Here is a 25269-nt window from a genome sequence, read left to right on the forward strand (position 1 = left end):
TGTGTTCCTGTGCACATCCACTCTGACAGTTGTGCTCACTTTTCGTTTTGACACCTTTAGACTCATAAATGTTAAGGACACAGCAAACCATTTCTGTATGTAAAGAAATTTAAACTGAAACTATATTATGGAGGAAAACCTTTCATGCAGCAACAGCCTCTGGAAAACACTGTTGGGTGCTTGTGAGTAATAGGTGAAAAGGAATGTGGGTTTGAACTGAGACCGTGGAAAGGGCTTTCTGAGAGTTTCAGCACTGCATGCAGTGCTGCTCTGCAGTGAAGGGAAGATAGGAATAGTTTAATACTCTCTAAAATGAGACCGAGTCAGCTGCGACTGTGTCGTGAACTGATGTTGTACCGTCAGTCTTCACTGAGCGCTTCCCTGGGGATTGAAGGAAGTAGGGAGCTTGCTGCCTGCCTCTCCTCACTAGTCATGATTGGTCAGTGGAATTGAGATCTCTGACAAGGCTGTTCCTGTATTTTAACCTGCAATGGTCATCATTTTTTGTTGTTGTTTTTTAATCATTCTTTTCTGAGAGATCTGAGTGGAAAGGGGACTCAAACTGTTATTGTATGGAAGGGATACGGTGCTCTTCTGTTAGCAGTTTGTTATTGCACTTGACTGTGGGATGCTGTTATCCAGGAGGGTTTGGGTCCTGTTAGTTACAGTCTTGTTCTCTCCCCAGCTCTCATTCTCTTTATACACTAACTGAAGGAAAGGTGCTTTTCAGAGCATTCCGACAGCACTTAACTCTAATGGTTTTGGTAAAAATACGTTACTCTTTAACATTTTTGTTAAGTATTTTGCTGTAGAAAAAGTTACCTACATAAGTAATAAATTGATTTAGAGATAAATTTAAGAGTAATAGAAATGTTTGGTTTTTAAAGATGAAACAGAATTGGGGATAATCTATACCTAATGGTAGAAAGATGGCAAAATGGTGGTTTTGTTTGTTGAAGGCCAGAAACAAATTGTGGGTCTGTACCCATCTAAATCTCAGTCTTAAATATACCTTGATAACGGTTTATTACATGCCCTGACTATGCTCGTTGTGTTCAACATTCGTGTGGCTTGTTGATTACATTCCTTGCTTTATAGTTACAGCTCTTACTGGTATGTGTATTTACCTTACCACGTAGCACTAATTAATCTGAAAACCAGTGAAACTCAGGGAAGCAGTTAAGAATTAGAAACTAGGGGTTTTTTGTTGTTGTTGTTGTTGTTGTTTTTTGTTTGTTTGTTTTTTTTAATCAGGGATGAGTAGACTCAATAAAAGTGGACAGCCATCCAGTTAACCTGTCGAAAGTTCTCAATTGTATTTGGATAATTGGAATTATCATGGTAGAAATCCATATAATCAGTAATCCCAACTGAAACAGACCCTAGATGGGCAGAATAGTTGACACTCGGTGCAGGTTTTTTCCCCACTTCCACAAAATTATTTTCAGGCATAATAGATAATTGGGTAAAAATGGCCAGAGAAGAAATTTGGCTGGGCGGTAGTGGCGCATGCCTGTAATTCCAGCACTTGGTCGGGAGACAGAGGCAAGTGGATCTTGAGTCCGAGGCCAGCCTGGTCTACAAAGTGAGTTCCAGGACAACTAGGGCTACACAGAGAAACTCTGTCTCGAAGAGAAAAAGAAATGAAATTTGGACTTTATACACATACATAGAATCATACCAATTACAGGTAAGTATCAGTGGAAAGTGATTGGGTAGTGCCTAACAAGTCTTTTTGGAGTAGTAAAACCTGATAATATATAGTATAGTAGTATGCTAATCTCTTCAGGTTTTAAGCTTGTTTTATCAGTGGCTACTAAACTTAAATCTTCACATATTTTTGTTCGGTAGACAAATGACTAGATTTATCTTATATACTTATACTCTTTTTGTTTGTTTGTTTGTTTGTTTTTCGAGACAGGGTTTCTCTGTGTAGCTTTGCGCCTTTCCTGGAACTCACTTGGTAGCCCAGGCTGGCCTCGAAATATACTTATACTCTTAATTAAAGAAAAAAATTGTTCCTTTTAATTACAAAGTTGTACATGAAATGCAGGAAGTCCTGGTTGTTTGGTAGAAATTTGTAAAAAGCCTACTTGACAATAAGATTGAATAGTTCTAACGTCGTTTATGTGTGCAGCATTGATTTTAGTGTCAGTTGTCATCTTAGTCAAAAAGCGACCCTAACTGGCGTCTGCGGGATGGCTCAGCAAGTGGAAGGACTTGCTCTGAGTGTCTGGTCACCTGGTTGAATCCCCGGAGCCTACGTAAAGGTGAAAAGAGTTTTTGTCTAGCCTCCACCTATGCTCCCACATATCATACACATTGATTTTTTTAATGATTTTTCACCCCAAAAGCCGATGTCTGTTTCTACTGTGTTTATTAACCACCATAAACTTCTGTATAAATTCCTGCTTACTGTTTGTCATTTAGTAATGACATTCTGCATAATTTTTGTTCATGAGCTTTTAGTTTTAAAGCTTCATATTCACTTACTATACATTTGTTCAAAGCTAAATCTGGCTCTTTGAAAATATATTAGAAACATAATCTTGGCCGGGAGGAGACATAACCGGCATAGTTTGAATATATTGTTCAAGCACATGAATATACACAGGTGTATCACAAGACTGGAGACACTGAACCCGAGGAAACCTCAATTCTCTATCCTCTTACTTTGAACATGAGCGCATATATTCGAACTGGCAGCTTGAGGTGGGGAAGTGGGTATTTGCTGATGAATTTGCACTCAGTGGATTCTTACTGTAGGCATTGAAGTATTGATTAATCTCAGCAGTAGCCACTGCACTAGTCTGTAAGACTTATAAGTCTCCATGAACAAGATACTAGGGTGAGGGGGGATATTTTATTCCTGATATTTATTATTGCAAATGCTTAATGGCACGAAAAAGAACAAGCAAAATTTTATTGTGTTTAGACCTGTTCCAGTTTATCCCTTCCTATTCTACTGGTGTCTTTGCCCCTCTCTAAAGTATGCTATCGTGTTAGAGCAGGAATTGACGAACTTTGTAGTCTGTCCTCGCCCTCTGAAAGACAGACCTCAAGTGTCTTCCTGTGCTTTATCATGAGGTTTCTATTTTGTCTTTTTCTTGTTCTTGGTCAGCATTAAGTTTTTTTTTTTTTTTTTCAAGACAGGGTTTCTCTATGTAGCTTTGCGCCTTTCCTGGAACTCACTTGGTAGCCCAGGCTGGCCTCGAACTCACAGAGATCCACCTGGCTCTGCCTCCCAAGTGCTGGGATTAAAGGCGTGCGCCACCACCGCCCGGCCCAGCATTAAGTTTTAGCTGAAGCAAAATTATGAAATCCTACCTATATAGAGTATAGCTATATAATTACTGTAACATGTCTTTAAGTCTTTTATAGATTTTATTTTATATGTATTTTGCCTGCATGTATATATGTGCACCATGTGCACAGTACTGGCAGAGGCCTGAAAGGGATGTTAGATTTCCTAGACTTGGAGTTACGGATGGCTGTGAGCCACCATATGCATACTGGGAACTGACCCTGGTTCCTCTGCAAGAGCAGTAAGTGCTTTTTACCATTTAGCCATATAACTCTTTAAGAAACGATACTTTTTTAAAAAATTAGTGCCTGGGCTGAAGAGATGGCTGACTTGGTAAAGTGTTTGCTAAATAAGCTTAAGGACCTGAATGTGGATCCCGGGACCCACACAAAAAACTGGGTTTGGCAGTACATGCCTGTAACCCTAGCACTGGGAAGATGGGGGCATAAGGATTTCTGAAGCTTTCTAGATAGCCAGCCTTGCTGAACGGGTGAGCTCCAGGTTCAGTGAGAGGCACGGACGACGGTCTCGAGAAGTAAGGGGGAAGGCAATAGAGGAAGACATGTATTATTGACCTCTGACCTCCACATATATGCCCACTGTGCTTCATTTGTTTGATGGTTGGTGTGGGTGATTGCCGGCCGGCTGCATGCAGTGCTGCAGCTTGTGTGGAAGACCAAAGAAGTGTCAGATCCCCTGGGACTGGAGTTGCAGACAGCGGGAGCCACCTTGTGGGCACTGAGAATTGAACTTGGGTCCTCTGCAAGAACAGCCAGTGCTCTTAACTGCTGAGCCATCTCTTCAGGCCATCCCACACACTTTTTAAAAGGTGTGTGTATGTCACCTGATTCCTAGGAGTTGCCGAGTAGTAGTGAGTCCACTTTAGAAAGGATATGCGCACATCTTTTTCCCCTTTCCTGAGACAGGCTCTTTGCAGTTCTGGCTGGCGTGTAACACTGTAGCCTAGACTGTTTCTGAGCTTGCAGCAATACTGGCTCTGCCCTGAAGTGCTGGGGAACCAGGAGTGCACCACCGTTGTGGCTGTCCAGATTTGTAGAAAGGCCCACAGTTAGTTGTCCAGTATGCTAAACACCAGTGGATTGTACGTTTTTATAGAATGCAGTTTTATTCTATAAATTATATTTGAAAACTTTAAAAACTCAAAAATGTAACATTATAACATTCCATTTCACTGTTTTCTTGCTTGATCTGGTTTTCTGTCAGGTTGAAAACAGTATCAGTTAGCTGACCACAGGGCTTTGTAAATTATTTTGTTGATTCTGAATCTAAAGTTTGTTCAAAGGGTGTCTTTGTTTTTGACAATTATAAGAAGTTACCGGAGGAGACAATTCAAGGAAAAACAGGAGTGTTTGCTCCTTAAATAACAGCCAGGTGCTATAGCCAGTGTTAAATATTTGTAAGTAGAGCAATGGCTAAAACATGGATATTCTGAGAAATTAGTACTCTGTGTGGTGGGTGTGCACAGGTACCACAGTATTCATGTGGAGGCCAGAACACCTTTACCTACTTAACCATCCTGCCAGCCCCGTACATATTAGAATCACCTTCTGGCCCATTTCTTGAGCAAGTGAAAAGGAGTTTGGGGTTGGCTGCAGTTCGGTGAATCAAAATGGAGGTAAGGAATGGAAAAGGCCTGGTATTGGAAACTGGAGCTGAATGCTTAAAAGACCCTGGTGAGGGAAGTGGCCGTTGGTTCTGAAGTGAAAAAACTGAATGCGGGATAGAATTTTGGAAATTGTAGGGTAGGTTCTCCAAAATGAAGCCTACGTTGGGGTATAGTTTAGGACAAATCATCAGAAATTACTTTGAAAATTTCTTCTTTCAGCAGTAAGTAACAGAATTTTGAGTTGGTAATGATTTAGAGAGTAGGGATAAAGCAAATGAACATTGCTTGTTATATTACTATAATGTTAATGCATGTAGAAATACATGTAGTTAAGCTAAAATGGTTTTTAATATTAACTAATTGTTACATTTACATGAGGGTTTTTTTGTAAAATGTTTCTCTAAGGTCTGGAATTGGAAAATTTAATGCATTTGTGGGAAAATGTGATAAGTGGAAAGAAATTTAGGGAAGAGGGTTTCTTGACACTTGAATTTAAGAATATTATGTGTAACTTTGCTTGTAAAAGTATCTGGTTTGAAACTTGGAGAAATCTGAGGAGTAGGCTTTATGAGGAAGTCGGTGGGGAAGTGTGCTCTTTACAGCACACTGAGGAGCTTGGGTTGGCGGGATCTCAGGGGAGAGCACTTGACAAGCGTGGAGGCCCCAGGGTGGTCCCCAGTACCAAGAACAGAGAAGGGAGCAAAAGAAGAACTCAGGACACTATGGCTCATGGAAACTATGAAGGAGCAGTTTAAAAACTTACCCTTTTGGTAGTTTAACTGTTTTTCTGTTTATGATAGGCTTGTCTACATACCTTGTTCTAAGCAATTGGGAAAGGTTTGGTTTAAACATTTAGGCTTCAAAGGATTTGACACCAGGAAATAGAATTTACGTGAAAATAAGTTATTAGTAATCAAAAGAATCCTTCCTTTAATGGACAGATGTCAATAAAAAAATATACTATTTTATATCTACAAAGCCCTGGTGAAAATTCAAGAGGAACTTTTTTTGTAATTTAAATAAGTTTTATTAAAGATTTTTCAAGTATAGCCAGCAATATATACTAAATTCAGTATTCCGGCACTACTACCTTCCAAAATTTGCAAGCAATATAGACTGTTAACTTCAATCAAATAAAATTTATTCCATGGACATGTCATACCCGATACTAATGACTCTCTATAGTTGGCCTTTTATTGATTGATTGATTGATTGATTGATTGATTTTAGTTTTTCAAGACAGGGTCTCTGTACATAGCCCTCTTTGTCCTGGAACTCTATTTGTAGACCAGGCTGGCCTTGAATTCACAGAGATCAGCCTGCCTCTGCTGAGATTAAAGGTGTGCACCACCACACTCAGCTTACAGTTGGCCTTTTCTTATCATTTAATCACATTTATAATATTTGAGAACAGACATGGTGGCACATATCTAACTCCAGCACTCAGGCTGAGGCAGGCAGAACTCCTGAGACTCTATTCAAAGCGAAACCTTGTCTCAAAAAGAGAAAAGGGGAATAAAATAATTGTACTAAATGCTATACCTGTTCATTGTAAGTAAAGTGTTTTAGTATTTCTTTCCCTTCTACTTACATTGGGATTTTTCCTGTTTGAAGACATGGTCTCACTGTTTCCCCATGTACCAGGAAATTGTTTATTTTTCTGGATAGTAATTGTGAGGATTTTGAGAGTATCCCATTATTGCCTTGGGGTAGAAGGTTATGGGGTTTTGTTTTGTTTTTCAGTTCTTGCTATTATAACTTCCATTTCTCTGAGGAGTTGAAATGCATCCGCTATGTCTCACCAGCTTTTGGCTTTATGCTGGACTCAGTACCGTAGATATATGAAGAAGTGTAGTTCATTTTAATTTAGACTTTGAGTTTTGCTTGGTAAAGTTGTTCATTGGTTTACTATTTATTGATATTTCCTTTGTTAATTGAGTTCACTGTAGTATTTAAATTTCACTGTCTCTTGGATTTTTTGACTTGTATTTATGGAGAGAAGGGGCATGTTACCACTGCACATGTGGAGGCCAGAGGACTTCTCTGCAGGACCCTTGAGTCTAGCGTGTCAGACCTAAGTCCCAGGCTTAGCAGCAAGCACTGGGGAGCCATCTCATAGGGCCTCGCTTGCTGTCTGTACCTGCTCTTGATAGCTCTATACAGGATTGTCTTTCACCCAGAACAGCATGCCTTACTGTGCTTGCCTTCCCCAGTCTCTGGTTCCCCAGCATTAGGAAGAGCACTTTCTCAAACATAGCATTGGTGAATGACATACTTAAGCCCTAAGATGAAATGCTGTCTCAGAGGTACTCTACACTACCCTTCACCTAATTGTCCTAGCAGTAAGTTTCAGGAAGTTGTCTTTGGGCTATAATTAGCTGGATAAGCATTTTTTTCCAGAAACGATTGTTATCTTTTGTTAAGAAATGTATGTGACATTTTATGTTTACATTATTAAACATGACAGTTGTGTTGGCTTTAGCTTTTGATTTGGTGTGAACTAGTGATCTGATAGACGGAGTCAAATGTACAAGAGGAGGAAGAGTGGAAATGATGCTTTGGATACCGTGTCTCACCGGAAGACCAGCACCTGCCTGTCACTGGCTGTTCTATGACTGTCGCAAGCATTCTCCCCTTCCTTGTACCGTGTGCACTGTGGGGCTTAAAGGGCGGTCTCCAGGAGTGAGTGCTCCTCCACGTGGGTTCTGGGGATCCGGCAGTCCTCCGTGACACGTGCCTGGGTGGTGGTGCTTTTGGGGTGGAGCTTTTGTTTGCTTTCTTTAAACTTAGTACTTAAATAGAAATAACAGGACTTGAGGGGGAAAGTGCTTTTGTCATCTTGAAGTTTTTATAATAGCAAAGGAAAGAATGGTAGGTATACTTAACTCCATTTGAAGTAAATTTGAGAAAAACAAAATTTTCAAGTTTAAGGGAAAGAAAGGTTGGGCCGAGTACCTCTTGAAAGAAACTCAGAAAGGAAAAAGTACTTAAGGAATTTAAGAATTAAGAAATATTTAAGGTGCTGTGGAGATGGCCCAGTGCTTAAAGTGCTTGCTGTGGCGGCACATCCTGGAAACCAGTGCTGGGAGGGTAGAGACAAATCCTGGTCAGCTGGTCCAGACAGTTGATGCCCTCCAAATTCAGTGAGATCCTGTTCCAAACAGGCAGTGGAGGACATTTGACTTTGACCTCTGGCCTCAGTGGCATACACACACATACATAAACATGTACTGTACATACCTTTCTTTTTTGGTTGGTTGGTTGGTTTGTTTGAGACAGGGTTTCTCTGTAGCTTTGGTGCCTGTCCTGAATCTCTGTAGCCCAGGCTGGCCTTGAACTCACAGAGATCCCCCTGGCTTTGCCTCCCGAGTGATGGGATTAGAGGCGTGCGCCACCACCACCCAGCACATACCTTTCTTTTAAAAATTAAGACAGGCTGGAGAGGTGGTTCAGTGGTTAAGAGCATTTATTCTTTCCAAGGTCCTGGGTTAGAGCCACAGCACCCACATGGTTGTTCACAGTTTTTCATAACTCTGGTTCTAGGACACACATGATACACATGATACGTGCAAATGATACTCATAACATATAAATATTTTAAAAATTAAGACTGCTATGTAATTTCTTAATTATTTTCATTTCCTTGATAGTTTAATTTCAAGAGTAGAATTTGTAGAGTCTATACCAGTTCATTTTTATTTCTTCTAGTTCTGTTTCTCTTAGGAATATCTAGCCATTGCTAGTTACCAATAGTCAGAACATTTTCACTAACTGTTTATAACAGAAAAAATTGTTTTGTCAAGTGAAGACTACTTAAGAATTTTTTCAGAAAGATGTTGGCTATGACTTCATCTGAATCAGTTAGAAAAATAGAGGTTAGATGAGAATATCAAGTAGTTTTAATAAATAGCATTAGGACTATCATTTGAGTTCATCCTAGAAATAAGCCCCCTCCCTTTTTTAAATTCAAAACCACTGAATGACTTAGTTTAAGGCATCCAAAGTGAGTGTATAAAGTGAAATGAAAGTTGGTTTAAGTAAAGTGATTTCCAAACTACCTAAATAGATTGGAAATACTACTAAAAATCCAGCATATCACTGTGAAGATGGAGTTCTGTTAGAGGTGTCGGTGAAAAACCATCAGAGAGTTTAAGTTGATCACAGATGTTAATAGAGTGAATGAGCACTGTTTACACCTCTTGCATGGGTACCAACAGTGTGAGTCCTTAAACCTGACACTGTTATCTTATGTACCAAAAAATTGGGGGTTTAATTGTCTCCATGTGGAGTGATTATCCTGGATTATCTGAGAAGACCCTGTATAATCACTAAGGGTCCTTATCCAAGAGTGGCAGGAGACAGAAGGAAGACAAGGCAAGCAGGGGTCAGAGAGGGAGAGGCCATGTACCATAGGCACGTGGTCAGCCAGTAGAGCTGAAATAGCAAGAAATGGATTCTGCTCCAGATTCCCAGGAGTGCGGCCCTTCTACCGTGTTGATGTTGACTAATGAAAGTCTGCTCTTCAGAATACAAGGTGTGCGTGCTGCTTCAGGCCTTTGTAGGGTACATTGTAAACTTATTGCATCAGTAGAAAAGCAGTCAAGCTAATTCACTCTTAAAGGTATGTTAATTTGGGAATACATCTGAACTCTGGAATTTTAGGGTGTCACCCTTAAAAAATAAGCTGGGATAGTTAGATCTCAGAATCATATCATTTGGCATTACTGTAGTTAAGGTAAGGGGAAGGCATGGTGGTCAACTTCAAATATTTTGTCTTGTGAGGGAACCCCTCGGGCTGAATTGTGGTTAGTTAGTACAAGCAACGCTGGTGGAACCATTGGTACCGATTGACTGGGAGTTACTAAAGTCTTGGTACTCCTGGTTTTTCACCGGAAAGATTGACTGACTGGGAGTTAGTTAATAAGGTCTTGGTACTCCTGGTTTTTCACTAGAAAGATTGACTGACTGGGAGCTAGTTAATAAGGTCTTGGTATTCCTGGTTTTTCACCAGAAAGCTTTCTCCTAGTGTAGCATTTGGGCAGCACCACATCAGTATAAAAATAAAAGCACTTGGCTATACAAAGCTTGAGGACCATGTAAAAAACTGGTGGGTTGTATGAACATGCTTGTAATGCTATTGCTGTGGTGAGTGGAGACAGGAGCATCGCTGGATGCTTAACTTCACTGAGGGATCCTGTTTCAGGGGAATAAGGTAGAGAGTGACAGAACAGTATTCTATGACCTTTGTGCTGTACACACACACACACACACACACACACACACACCCCACAGTCACATGTAAGTACAGAGACTGGAGAGATGGCTCAGCGGTTAAGATCACTTGTTCTTTCAGAAGTCCCCAGTTTAATTCTGAGCAGCCACATGGTGGCTCACAACCATCTGTAAGGAGACCTGGTGCCCTCTTCTGGTGAGCAGAACACTGTATACATAATAAATAAATCTTTATTTTAAAAAAAACAACCAAGATTTTCAGGGCATTATATTGCTCAATATTGAGTGCTTATATGCCAGGTATTAGGCTTGAGATATATGTACGGTGCCTTATTTAATTTTAACAACCTTATGAAACAAGATAACTATTAACATGCTTTTTTCAAATTAAAAAAAATGTTGTGGTTTGGAATGGTTAGCTAGAATGACATGTATGAATGATTATGTTTGTGTATGGAATTATGTTCATGCTGTTTGTGCAAGTGTGTTAGGAGGTGAGACCTAATCAGAGATGGTTGGGTTACCAGGAAACTGATGCCATCATCGTGAAAGCAGGTTATTAAGAAGTGAGCTTGGGCCTTGTCTACAAAGTGAGTTCCAGGACAGCTAAGCCTGGTAACACAGAGAAACCCTATCTCGAAGAATCAACAACAACAAAAAGAAGCAAGCTTGGTCCCTTGCTCTCTTCTCCTCTCCTGTGCTCTCTTACCATCTGTCCTTTGCCATGAGATGCCATGGTGACAAATGCCTTCACCAAAAAGGGACACCTTGGACTTACCAGCTTCTGGAACTGTAAGGAATTTCCTGAGGCATGTGGGAGATTGCAACATGAGAATTGTCTTCAGTTTGAGAGAGACCCTGCTTAAAAAATAAGTAAACATTCTTTAAAAATTGCGTAGTGGGCTGAGAATGTAGTTGCCCAGCACACCTTTTAAAATTGTCTAGTGTGTAGTATTTCTTACAGTTACACAAAATTAAGACATTTGCCCAGGTTTGTGTAGTTAGTAAAATGCCATTTGGTCTGATTCCCAAATGTGAATGAATTCCAAAAGAACCACAGTCTAAATCATCATGTTCCGTGTCCTAGGTCTGTTTACTGGAGGAAGGGATGAGGACGAGGAGAGGTTCTTTGTGTTTGAAGTACTTTGTATCTCCGGCAAGCATGAAAGGACAATGTCATGGGAGACTTTCTTAAAAGTTGTCCTACTGATAGATCACCGAGCTAACTCAGGCTGGTTAGTGCAAATGGGTATTAGAAAAAAAAAACACTCCTCATCCTTGGGCTTTTGAGATGGGGCTGTTTCTGAGTGTGAGGAGCTCATGCCTTCACCCTCACACTATTTCCTGATGGACTCTTCCCGTTGACGAATGAATGGAAATGCAGGCTGGTGGGGGTGGGGTGGGGGCTGCACCGAACCACACTTGGGAACACTCAGTGTTCACAGGTAGGTGGTAGTACAGACTGTACAGGTGGGTGCTGTGGCCTGGAAAGGCTAATCTGCTCAGATCTAGAGTCCAGTCTTCCAACTCTTAGTGCCTCCGTGTCTGGTGGTGTTCCATATTAGACGGTGTTGGAAGAGCAGTTTCATGGTTTTCGCGCTTTGTGTTTAAATTGGTTCTTTTTTGGGATGTTGGTTAGAAATAACCAGTCTTGAGTTTCCTTTCTCCCCCTCCATTTTAGCTGTTCAGGCTTTATTTTTCTCATTTCTAAAATGACACGACCCCCTCCACCCAATCAGTGCTTTCCTATTTTCTAACCACAATCCACAGGAAGACTTAATTTACACTTAGATTCAGGTACTTATGTGTTAAGTGCCCACAAACAAAACTTGAAAGTTTTGTGAAACAGTATAGTTGACCCAGTCCTACCCTCAAAGTCAACTAGTCTTGCCTTAAAAATATTGTGGTAAAACTGTAGAAAGTTCCAAAGGGTAAGGCTTCAATTTGCTGTGTATAAGCAGTACTTGAAGTCTTGTGAGTGGTGATGTACAGACACACCCTGCTCAGGCTGCCCATTGGTTCAGAATCTCCTGTCCCACTGGCACGTGCCTAAAAATTATTGATCTCTTACCTCGTTTGTAATACAGACTTTTCTTGTCATTATTCCCTAAATAGTACATCATAACACTTATTTTTACATAGTACTTGCTATGTATTACATCTTATAAGTAGTCTAGAGATGATTGAAATTATACCAGAGAATATGCAGATTCTATGCCATTTTCTATAAGGGACATTAGTGGGGAGCCAGTGCCACAGGACAAGTAAATTAAAAGTCTCTTAGTTGTGACTTCAGCCTCTAGTTTGGAAAGCACTGCTTTGAACTGTTTCCAGGGTGTACTTGGAAACAAGCTGACTTCTTGAGCACTTACTCTCCGCTAGGTGCTGCATTAATGCTTTGATATTTGTATTCCACACTTAACTTTCTTAGGTAAGCAGAGTCTGGCATGATTTGCATTCTCAGCATTAGCCAGTGGCAGAGCCAAACTTTGTGGGCAGTTAGTTGATTATTGGGTTTGTGTTCTGACCAAGAATAACAAATTATGAAAAGTCAGTAGCTGTAATCAAAGTCATGGATTGTCACAAAGCTGGCCTTTATAAATCTGAGAGATTCCTCAGGCAGTACTGGTGACCTTGACAAATTCTTTTATTTAAGATTATTAAATTGCAACTTGGCTCTTGAGGAGAAGGACTAAGTAGTAAGCTGTTTACTTTAGATGAGATAAACTGCTTGTAAATAGAAAACAGATTAATAGTATGTGTTGCTTATTTTTATTTACTTTCTATTTTGAGACAAGATCCCACTAAATTATCCAGGCCGGCATTGAACTTGTAACCTCTACCATAACTCCTCAAGTAGCAGGTGTCATGAACCTTTGTGTTGGGCTTAACATAATTGATTTTAATTAAAATTGGGGTTGGTACATGTGAGGAAGGGTAGCCATAGATACCAGGAAAAGAAAACAGAAAACTATTAAGGACTTTTAGATAAGTCCATTTGAGAGATGAATTAATAATTCGTAAGACAGTAATACAGTATTGTTTTTAAAGACCTGGGATCAAATTCAGAAGCAGTTGCTGTGGGGGCCTTGTCTTGCCTGGACGTGCTTGCATGAGTGTTTACAAAGTAGAATCTCACCGTACAGAACAGAAGCCTGCCTACTGATAGCTCTTCTGTGCTCAAAGACAAAATTGAGATCTCAAAACCAGTGTCTGGTCATCCATCTTGTGACATTAAGCACAGTTCTGAATAACCTTCTATTCTGATCACCTGAACGTGGGTAGGTTTCTGGGGTTTGTTTTTCTTTCTTTTTTAGTGTAGGAATCTAACCTAGGGCCTTGTACATGTGAACCAAATGCCCTAACATTGAGCAACGTTCCAGCCCCTCTAGATTGGCTTGTTTTCTTGTCACTGTGACAAGAGTACTTGACAAGTGAAAGGAAGAAAGACTTGTCTGGGCTCAGATTTTAGAGGATTTTATTTAGTCCACGGAGGCAGCAAAGGCATGAAGCCGTTTGTAGCAGCTGAGACATGTTACATCACAGTGAAGCAAGGGGGTAACATCAGGTGCAAATTCCAAAGGCTGCCCTGCCCAGTGGTCGTCTTCCTCCAGCCAGGCCCTGCCTGCTTCCTCTTAGCATGTGATTGTAATCCCAAAAACTGAGGAGATAGACCTGTGGGGTTTGCTCTCCAACCAGTCTAGTTTAGTTTAATTAGTGAACTCCAGACCAATGAGAGACCCTTTATTTTTTTTTTTTAAGGATGAATGGCTCCTAAGCAAGGAAGCTCAGGTTGACCTCTGCCTTCCACACCCATGCACACGCACACAAACACATTTGTATTGTAGTAACTTAGGGCTGGGATGTTAGCATAGCAGCTGGGACCGATTCTTGGACCTTAACATGCTCATCTGTGACATGGACTCATGTCTCCCTGACAGGCTCTTAGTACTTGTGTCCCAGTAATGAGTGTTGGAGCACATGGTTACCAGGAGAGTGTTTCCACGGAAGTGGGTCACACCTAATGAAGCTAGTGAGCTATATAGCAAGGAACCACTGTGACTTGTAAAAAGATAGAGATGTTGTGAGTTTGTGCTTTGAAGTCAGTAAGATACTGGTAACTATCAACTTTAGATTTTTAAATCTCCAATTTTGAAGCTTTCCTAAAGTGTTTTTTCTCCAATTACATCAAATACAAATTCACAGCTCTAAGACTTAAAAATAGTTGGTGAAGGAGAGTCAAGTTCTTCTAAAAAGAAACTCAGGTGCCCTGGGAACCTAACGATGCTTAACAGGTAAGGTCATCTGTAAAGTTCTGAAGCATAGGCTAGGTGTGGTGCACACACTTTAATCTCAGCACTGAGAGGCAGAGGCAGGCAGGGCTACTTCTTGAATCCAGGTCAACCAGGGGTACCTCTAGTAGTTTTGTAGATGGTCCTGCTGCCTCTATGCTGAATGTGATGTTTGTTGAACTTTTGAGTAAAAAATTAGCTCCCCAGTGCATTTCTGCTTGTGTGCAATCCTAACCACTGTGAAAAACTCATGCCTGGGTTCTGCAAGGTGGTTCAGTGGACAAGGGCTATTTACAGGCGGTTAGAGGACCTGAGTCTGTCCCTGGGATCCACAGTGGAAAGAGAAAACTGGCTACCTATGTTGTCCTCTGCCCCCTCCACGTGTACCGTGATATGCTCACACCTGATTTCATGTCACACACAAATACACTAATAGACAGATCCTTCACGTCTTATACCCTCGTAAGTTCCTAAATGAAAGAACAAGGTTTGGCTTGTGTTCTTAGCCTTCGAGTATTTGAAAGTGCCAGGTGCATTTTTGAGTTACAGGATTTCACTTTGCTCTGGTGCTCTTGTCCAAGCTCTGCTGTGTTGTACTTTTTTATCCCCAACTTTCAGTAGACCCTAGGTTTCCTTTTAGCACAAACTCCTCAGCTTTCTTCCTGGAAGATATTTCTGTTTCAAACATGGACCTGTTTAGTGTTAAAGATCCATTTGCATGTCTGCTGGCTGTTGAGTGCACAGTCCACATTCTGTTTCATTGCTGGTGAATGCAACATTCAGAGAGGAGAGTATGCCCGCCTGGCGTTTTTTGCTTCTTGAATTCCCTATCATGGTCGGTACTGTGTGTAAACGGTAAGCAGCATTGGATACACCATTCAGAAGTGTCAACTTTGGAATAGACTAGATTTGACATTTTTCCTTTCTACGAGTGACATGAAAACATCTGAGAGGCGATGAGGTCATGCTGCTACCTTATGCATGCTAGTTATGGAAGCACTCTTTTCTTCTTTATGCGCCTCTTGTTACTCTTTTGCCTGAATATTGACTGTTGCTCTATGATTGTGCTTTAATTTTTAGATTGACTGTGACGGTTTGTTTTTACTTGGAAGCAGTGGCGGTCTTGTATGCTCATTGGACTTTAAAAAATCAGTGACTTGCTTACTGTTGGCATGACTTAATATGTGCAGTCTGAGGCATTAGAAAAATCTGCTCTTGAGATCTGTGTTTTAAGGTACAGAGTGGAAAGAATAGTAAACATGTGCTGTATGTTTATGAATCAGTTTTAGAGTTTTTAAGTTGAAATAGTTAAAGTTGTCTTAGTTCACTGATTTGCATAGCTTTACCCATTACTGTATCCTTTCTACTTTTCCGTTAGTGTTTTGAGAGAGAGAGAGAGAGAGAGAGAGAGAGAGAGAGAGAGAGAGAGAGAGAATGAATATGAATTTATTTGTATGTGCACATGAATGTAGGTGCCCACAGAGGCCAGAAGAGGGGATTAGATCTCCTGGAGCTAGAGTTATAAACTGGTGAGCCACCCACCCTGGGTGCTGGGAACCAAACTCAGATCTCCTCAAAGAGCAATGTGCCTCTTACTGCTTGGGAAATAATAAAGAATTGGTGTCTTTTAGAATCTCCTCAGAAAATGAATTTGTACATAATACCTTAAGTAGTTTCTCCAGTTTTCTTAACATTTATAGACAATTTTGAGCTTTTTCTGCTTAGAGTATCTGGTTCCTACATTGTTGCACCCCACCCCCCATCCCATGCCTTTTGTATATGTAGGTATAAACTGTCCCTAGTTTTAAAGAGGTATGAAATTGTAACTTTCTAGGCTGTGCTGCCAGGTAGGGCTGCTTTCCCTAGGAAGAGACTCGTTTTTTAGACATGCTGTATTATCTAGTCAGTATGGTACACTTGAGACATTAGTTAGCTGGGAGGAAATGGAGATGGCTCAGAAACCCCTGAAATGTGCTTGACAGTTATTAGAGAGTTCTTCAGGTGAGTGTTGCCTAAAAGTTGAGTGCATCGTGCATGCGTGAGTGAGTGAGTGACTGTGTGTGTGTGTGTGTGTGTGTGTGTGTGTGTGTGTGTGTGTGTGTGTAGAGGACAGCCTCAAGTGTCATGCACCTCCGGTCTGCCCGGCTTCTTCCAGCCTGAGGTTACAAGGACAAACCACCATACAGCACCTTCTGCCCTTGTGCTGCCGAACCATCTCCCCAGGGACAGGGACCCTCCGTATCCCTGGCTGACCTGGAGCTCAGAGAGATCTGTCTACCTCTGCCTCCCAACTACCGAGGAGATTAAAGGTTCACTGTCACATCCAGACCTAATCTCCTCAGTGCTTAATTTCAGGATTTTATATTTATTACCTTCTCAGACTCTGATTATTAATATCTTAGTTGGACTTATTTTTTGGGGAAAGAATATTGCGTGTTTTGGCATCAAAAGATTACCTGATTGCTTGCTGTAAAGATTCATTAAACTTAGGTCTGACTATGAGTTGTGGGCTGGGTTTTAAATGAAGAAATTTTGAACATTAGCATCACAGATATTTGGATCTTTCTTCATAATGGCATTTTAAATCTGTTGCTTGACTTTTTTACATGTTTATCTAAATGACCTTAAGGTTATTGAAAGTCCTTTAAAGCCTCAGTAAGATTTGGACCTGAAATTAAACATTGATAAAATCACACTGTTGCCACACTCCATCCAGGAGGAGCTGTGTTGTTTCTCCTCACGGTTTTTAGTTTTGTGAAAGACTGATTTTGTAACTTTTTAAATGTTTTTGCCTCTGTATTCATACTTTTTTTTCTTTTTAATGTGATCCTCTCGATTGATTTTTTTCCTACGTGATGATACAGGTATATAGAAAAGTTGATGTTGGATATGTAGCCAAATTGACAAATTTTAGTTACAAAGATTTGTTGTTCTCTTGGCCAATGGATATAAATATCTTTGTAAAACAAGGGGAATTGACCCTTGAATTTACCTTTATTTCTTTTTTTTTTTTAAGCTTTTTTCACTTATGGATATGAAACCTCCCATCTCTAGAGCCAAGATGATTCTGATTACTAAAGCTGCTATCAAAGCTATTAAGGTGAGAATAAATCTTTAATTATTATTGACGGGTGAGGGGTGTGACATGTAAAAGTTCAAAGCCTGCCTTATGGAGTCAGTTCTCATCTTCCACCTTGATATGGGTTGTGGATCCAGTTCAGTTGGCCAGGCTTCTGTAAGAAACACCCTAACCCACTCAGCCATCTTGCCAGCTCTGCTTTTGAATCACCTAAAATTTTATTTATTTATTGGGTTTTTTTTTTTTTTTAAAGGCAGAGTTTCTCCATGTAGTTTTGGTGCCTGTCCTGGATCTCTGTAGACCAGGCTGGCCTTGAACTCACAGGCCTGGCTCTGCCTCCTGAGTGCTGGGATTAAAGGCGTGTGCTTGGCTATTTAAAATATTATTAACATCAGAGTTTATCTTGTGAATTAAGTTTTGCTGGAGGTTTGTGACAATACTATTTCAATTCTTATAAACCAGCTGTGAGATATTGTCTTCTTATGAGAAAAAAAAGTCAAAACTTGGGCTTTGGGAACTCAACTATGTTACCCAGGATCACATTTTAGTCAATGGCACAATTTAGGAATGTTATGACTTCATTTTGGTTCTGTTCTCTACCATGTCCTGATAGCCTGATAACCTTGTTTCGTGAAGGTTGGTTAAGAAAGCACATTCTCCTGGGAAAGGAGTGTGTAGTTTTTGTTTTGATTAATCCCTTTCTCAAGATTTTTTTGCATTTGTTGATTTTGAACTGTTTCTAACTGCTCTTTGAGTTAATTGCCAGTTAAAAATGTCAAGGCTTTGAGTGCTTTCACTGATTGTAAGAAATGTAGAAGTGTATAAACTGGCTGTAACTTTCTGTTCTTTTTCAGCTCTATAAGCATGTTGTTCAGATAGTAGAGAAGTTCATCAAAAAGGTAACTGTTTCATTATTACCGTGTTTACTTATGCTATGTATTTACATGTGTGAACTGGAATTGGATCTATGCTTCTAAAAACACTCTAGAAAAAAAGTAGTTTCTGGGGTTGGAGCCATTGCTCAACAAGGTAAGAACACTGAAGGCTCTTCCAGAAGACCTAGGTTCACTCCCTAACACCCACGTGGTGCTCACACTCTTTCGTAATTCCAGTTTCAGGGACTCCTAGGCATTCTTTTGGCCTCTTTGGGTACCAGACTTGCACATGGTGCACATACAGATGCACAGACAGAACACTCTTACACGAAAAATAAATGGTTTTAAAAAACAGTTACTGACCTGGGCGGTAGTGGCGCACGCCTTTAATCCCAGCACTCGGAAGGCAGAGCCAGGTGGATCTCTGTGAGTTCAAGGCCAGCCTGGGCTACAGAGCGAGATACAGAACAGGCTCCAAACCTACAGAAAAACCCTGTCTTGAAAAACAAAAGTTACTGAATTTTTTTAAACACGGAAGTTTTACAAGGTAAGTTTTCATTTTACTGACATTGATTGAATATTGACGAAAAGTTTTGCGCTCAGCTTCTGCCCTAGCTGACAACAGAGTTGGTTGTCTGTTGCTTGAGTTTTCCTGCCTTCCTGCCTGGCCCACAGTCAGGACAAATCTCTATCACCTGCCAGTCCCACAGCCTCAGACCCGACCAAGTAAACACAGAGACTTATATTGGTTACAAACTGTATGGCCGTGGCAGGCTTCTTGCTAACTGTTCTTACAGCTTAAATTAATCCATTTTCATTAATCTATACATTGCCACATGGCTCGTGGCTTACCGGCATCTTCACATGCTGTTTCTCATCATGGCAGCTGGCAGTGTCTCTCTGACTCAGCCTTCCACTTCCCAGCTTTATTCTCCTCCTTGCCCCGCCTATACTTCCTGCCTAGCCAACGGCCAATCAGTGTTTTATTGATTAATTAGCAACACATTTGCCATACATCCCACAGCACTTCCCCTTTTTTTTTTTTTTTCAAAAAGGAAGGTTTTAACCTTAACAAAGTAAAATTACATATAATTTGGGAATTTGGGCGTAGCTTCTCTTACTACTTCCTGCTGGAAGGGGGCGCTGTATCTTATGGGGAAACAAAGAAAATTTTAGAATTATGGAATAGTCCATGAGGCTGTATCGTCTGAGCCAGATGCCTTCAAACCATTCTGGATGTTGGATCATCTGGGCCATGGTGTCATCGGAGACCTTCAGGGGGTCTTGGCTGGTCAAACCTGATGTATCTTAATCTTGAACAAATCCATAGCCTTTGGCTTTCTGTGGGAACAAAAGCAGAGTCTCCTTTCCAAAGTAACATATCCTTATATCCAAATTTTGAAGTCAAGGTATCTTTAAAATATACATTTTGGCATAACTGAACAGCTTTTACAATCAAATGTTTTTCTGCAGTTAAAAATCCCAAAGACAACACAATCCAGATTCTCTGTGTAATAGTCATCTTCACATGGCTTATTTTTTATATTAATTTTACTGTCTCTTTAAAGACTTTATTTTTTAAAACTATGTATTTGTTTCTATAACTCTATATATCACCTTTTTTGTCTCTTTCAAGCCTACATATCTTTTACACACATTGTGAACTATTACATCTGAATCTGTCTTATTGTGAATCTCTTGCCTTAAACTGCAGCAGCTGTGGCTGCTGGCTCCGCCCACCTCAGCTTCCCAACATGGCTACTTTTACCGCCAGCTCTGGAAGCTATCATGGGTCTATGCTTTTATCCAAGCAGCATGTAGCCCAGAAACCTCTTTTTTTGTTTTGTACTAGCAAAAGCTAAATCCACCATGCAGTTTAATGTGCCACTTGCAGAGGCCTCATTCCCGCCATACAGCAGGTAGAGCTTGCACACTAGGAACCTGCCAGTAGCTCAAACCGGCAGCTGCCGCTCATTTGAGAGAGACAATTAGGAACTGTTTTTAGCTCCATTTTAGAATCTTTTTTCTCAGTTTTTAGGTGGAAACTCTTGCCACCACATTGGACGCCATTTGTTGCTTGAGTTTTCCTGCCTGGCCCACAGTCAGGACAAATCTCTATCACCTGCCAGTCCCACAGCCTCAGACCCGACCAAGTAAACACAGAGACTTATATTGGTTACAAACTGTATGGCCGTGGCAGGCTTCTTGCTAACTGTTCTTACAGCTTAAATTAATCCATTTTCATTAATCTGTACATTGCCACATGGCTCGTGGCTTACCGGCATCTTCACATGCTGTTTCTCATCATGGCAGCTGGCAGTGTCTCTCTGACTCAGCCTTCCACTTCCCAGCTTTATTCTCCTCCTTGCCCCGCCTATACTTCCTGCCTAGCCAACGGCCAATCAGTGTTTTATTGATTAATTAGCAACACATTTGCCATACATCCCACAGCAGTTGTCTTTGTGTTGGGACCTTCCCCAAGCCTGAGGGCCTGCCTGTTCCATGCCCTTTGCCCCATCCACTCTGTTGGCATTAATTCTCCTGTGAGTTTTTCAGATGAACTTCCTGACTCTTCCCTGTTGCCATCGTGAACTGTTTTCTGTTGTACGGTGGTGTGTTGTCTTAACGTGTGTAGTTAGCATGTCTTTCTCAGTAGAGAACTGAGAGGGATCTTAGACATCTTAATCCACTGACTGCCTTTGGGCCATGAAGTCCGTAGTAGTTTTGTCAGTCAGAAGCTTCTTGTAGCAGCAGATCAAAAGGCAGAGAAGTCAATGGGGAGAACATGGAGTGCGTGTGTGCTTCTGCCTCCTGTTACCATGCATGTGCTCTGAATCTCCTGAGGTTTCTTTCTAAGGAAAATGGGCACAGTACCTGTTGTTGGCTTGCCTTTCCTACTGAATATATTATAAACATCTACAAAAGAACCCTTGGTGTGGTTGGTACTATGATTTCCTTAGCCACTCTCTAGTTATTGCTCATTGAAGGTGCTAAATTAAAGGAAAATGTCCATGCATATTGTTTTCCTTAGCATAAACCCTTAAGGTCAAAGAAGGCTTTGTTTTTGTTGCTGAATTGTTTTCTGTGAAGGGTTAGGCCTTTTAGTGTTTTGTTTTTCCTTCGCCCAGTTTATAGACCCAAATGGCCTTTCCTTTTACACTTTATTTCTCTGGTAAAACCTAGCATGTTTAAAAGTATTTTTTAGTAATTTCAAAAGGTGGAAATTATTTAATCAGAGACTTATACGTGGGTTGGTAATGGCCTCTGGAAAGTTTCAGAGAGGAAGTCAAGGATCTGGGGGAAAGTCTTTGGAGACTGAGATATCAAAGAATGTAAGTGTTCACAGACTTGAAGTTTGACAGCCAGTTACGTGGCTTTTCTGCATAGTGGACAATGGCTGTGTAGAGCTGCATACTCACGAGATAATGGCTATCAGATTTGCTTTGGATTTCTCTGTTGGGGGTGGGGGTGGGGCTCAGCATTTTGCTGTATAGCCCGGATGGCCTGGAACTCACTAGATAGAGCAAACTGGGTTTCATAGAGATCCACCTGTCTCTGCCTCAGGGATGCTGGGGTTAAATGTGTGTGCCACCACACTCATGGGTTTACTTTTCTTATATTAACATTGTGTCTTTACCCTTGCAGTGTAAACCGGAATACAAGGTTCCAGGATTATATGTCATTGATTCCATTGTGAGACAGTCTCGTCATCAGTTTGGAACTGATAAAGATGTTTTTGGGCCAAGATTCTCTAAAAATATAACTGCTACATTCCAATATTTGTATCTTTGTCCATCTGAAGATAAGGTATAGTTAATAACTTGTAAAGTTTTGTGTTCTTGTTGTGTGTATTTTTATGTGTTTAGATTCATGTTATTAAATACTATCTTCATGTAGTAAGCTCTCTCTAGTCTTTAGTTTCTCTGCAGTGGTCACTTCTAGTCTGGCTTCCTTGTGAAATGGCAGATTCACCTGGTGTCTGCACAAGGGCTTTTCTAATGTTGGATTGTAGAAAGAACCAGAGTTACAGAATCTCAGCAGAGCAGTGAGTGCTGGGGAGTGGTGGGGTGTGAGGAGTTGCTTAGTGGTGGGTCCAAAGTTTTAGTTAGGCAAGGTGAAGTTCTGAGATCTGCCACACTTGGTACTTCAAATGAACAGCTCTGTATTTTTAGAGAAGGTATGGTTCGTGTTAAATGTTCTTACCCCAATTAAAAGAAGCCAAAGGGTTTGTAGAGGAGGCATTATCTTTTTAAAAAAAATATATATGAGTAGCTGGGCATGGTGGCCTCTCAGCACTTAGTGGGATCTGCAGGAAGATAGCTAGTGACAGCAAGCCTGAGCTACAAAGATGCACTTGGATGATGAACAGCGCTGTGTAGAGAAAATACCGCCTCAGTTTGTTGCTATTTTAGAAGGCCCAGAATTGTTCTTCCCACCATGCAGGAACGTAAGTGATACTAATCTGCAAGAAGACTGCAGAGCACGCGCGCGCGCACACACACACACACACACACACACACACACACACACACACACACACACACGGTTTCACAGTGAACTGTAGAAAGAAAGAAGGAACCTAACAGTCACACATAGTGCTCTCTCAGTAGGTGGGAACTGCACAGCAGTGTTAATGAATGAATGCTCTCATAACCTGCTGCTTTGGTTTCCCTGGCTTCCTCAAGAAATGATGAAACAGAAGGAAACTTGGGTTTATTTGCAGTTTGACCACATCAGAGAGAAAGGATGCTTATTTCTCCTCCCGTGTTGCTGTGTTAGAATTAAGATTCAAAGAAAACCCTAAGGGTAAAGGCCAGCAGATATGTAGGTTTAGTTGTGGGACAGTTTACTAGCCCTTTTCCAAGGTGTGAAGGGTTAAGTTGCCCCCTTTACAGTTTAGATGCTCTCTTCCGTCTGCCGCAGCTCTGGCCCATTCTCTTGGCATGGACTCATGGATACAATACTCAGTAATGAGAATGGAGACAGTTGACATTCATAGGAACACTGTGGCATTGCCGAGTCTCTGTGTATATTCTTAGACTCTTGAAGCATAATTTTATAGAATAAAATCCCTGGACCCATGAATAACACAATTTTGTTTGGATCTCCTTCACACTTACTTGGCCACAAAACATCTTTTTCCTGTTATCAGCCAATTTCTTAAAAACTGCTTTGTTTTCATTTGTATTTTGTGCTAGGGTATTGGGCCTCATATTTGCAGTCTTCATTTTTGAGTGCTGGTGTTACAAGCATATGTGACCACATGCGGATAGTGGTTAACTGCCTTGATCATCCCGAAGAAGTTGTTCATTAATTTTTCTAAGATAATTGAGTTTTGTCAGTGTTTTTCTTTGTAACTCTTAGTAAAGAACAGTGATAATCAAATAATAACTTTTTTTATTTGCTAGGTATATAGTCTGTCTGTGTTTCTTTCATTAGATTATACCACTGAGGAAAAGTTAATTTGAGTTGTTAAACTAGGTAATGATTTTGATGGATTTTTTTCCCCCCAATGAAACAGTAATGGTTTCTCTTTAAAATTAGATATGATAAGCTATTTCTATAAATATTTATTGTATGTTCATTTTCTTGCATATAACAGAGTAAAATAGTTCGTGTGCTAAATCTTTGGCAAAAAAATGGAGTATTCAAAATTGAAATTATTCAACCTCTTTTGGACATGGCAGCAGGAACCAGTAATGCTGTTCCAGTAGCAGAAAATGTTACCAACAATGAAGGTACAGTGGCGTGTCTGATCACAAGACAGGTTCCTGAGAGCGCACTGGCCTCTCTGGCTCTTTCTTCTGTTTGTTTGTTTGTCCTGTTCTGGTTGGTTGGTTTTTGTCTTTATCATGTTCTATTTTTATTCTCTATATGCCTGTTTGTTTTCTAATGAGAGACAGAAAGGGTGTCGATTCAGAGAGGGGAGGGAGGGAGGACCTTGGAGGAGTTGGCAGGAAAACCATAGTCAGACTAGATTGAATGAAAAAAACTTCACTTCTTTCTTTCTTTCTAACAAAAGAAAAGTTTAAAGAGAATTGAGTTTGTCTACATGAAAGGTTTTGTTTCTGTGTTGGTAGAACTTTCCCATAGGAAGGAAACTTGAGTGTGCATTTGGAAGGCAGTTTTTCTTCTTATAATTCTTACTTCAAATGGGAATGTGCCCTTTGTCACTTCTTATATATAGTATATATCTTACAAGTTAAACTGGACAGAATTTTGTTTTAGCAGCAAAACTTGAAGGTGTTTTAAACGGGTGGGGGTCGGGGTGTGTTGACTTTTTTTTTTTTGAGGCCTAATGCCCTTTGCTTTTTAGGCTCACCTCCACCCCCAGTAAAAGCCTCTTCTGAACTTGCACAAGCTCCCACAAACTCCATGCCTACCGTGCCACAGTTGCCCAGCTCTGACGCCTTTGCTGCTGTGGCTCAACTGTTTCAGACAACTCAAGGCCAACAGGTAAGCTGCTGAATGAGCAAATGGTTTGCAGAGCTAGGTTCTGTTGGCGTTGTTTCCCATTTCTCCTTCCTACGCTCCTTGATGGGAGAAAATGTCTTCTTTTCCACCAGAGTAGCCTTCACTAGGAAGCAAATGTAAGGAGTTAGAGCTAACGAGGGAAATGTGAATGTGGAAATAAGGCAATGATAAGGTGGCAGGCGTTGTTGCTCACATTTCTAGTAGTTCCGACTGACTCAGATTATATGGAGTGAAATGTTCCGTATTTCTAGAAAACTTGCTGTTACAATTCCATGTGTTTTCTCTTTTCTTTGAGCTTGTTTGTATCTTTGGGATTGTCAGCATACATTTTTAACTGTAATCAGTACATTGTAATGTTCATTCACAAATGTAGCCATGATGAAAGG

At 40.6% G+C, this 25269-nt stretch overlaps 1 protein-coding gene across 7 annotated transcripts in view; it reads left to right on the top strand.

Moving 5' to 3' along the window:
- Positions 1-25269, top strand: part of Scaf4 (SR-related CTD associated factor 4) — a 63244-nt gene that overhangs the window by 5213 nt on the left and 32762 nt on the right. For all 7 annotated transcript variants that reach the window (XM_059277243.1, XM_059277237.1, XM_059277239.1 and 4 more), the window contains exons 2-6: positions 17472-17555; positions 18389-18433; positions 22055-22216; positions 24012-24147; positions 24726-24865. In XM_059277243.1, the coding sequence (XP_059133226.1) occupies positions 17472-17555; positions 18389-18433; positions 22055-22216; positions 24012-24147; positions 24726-24865 (567 nt within the window). The remainder of the gene's footprint in view (positions 1-17471; positions 17556-18388; positions 18434-22054; positions 22217-24011; positions 24148-24725; positions 24866-25269) is intronic.

The sequence above is a fragment of the Peromyscus eremicus genome, chromosome 12, assembly GCF_949786415.1.
Source record: "Peromyscus eremicus chromosome 12, PerEre_H2_v1, whole genome shotgun sequence".
Classification (NCBI taxonomy): domain Eukaryota; kingdom Metazoa; phylum Chordata; class Mammalia; order Rodentia; family Cricetidae; genus Peromyscus; species Peromyscus eremicus.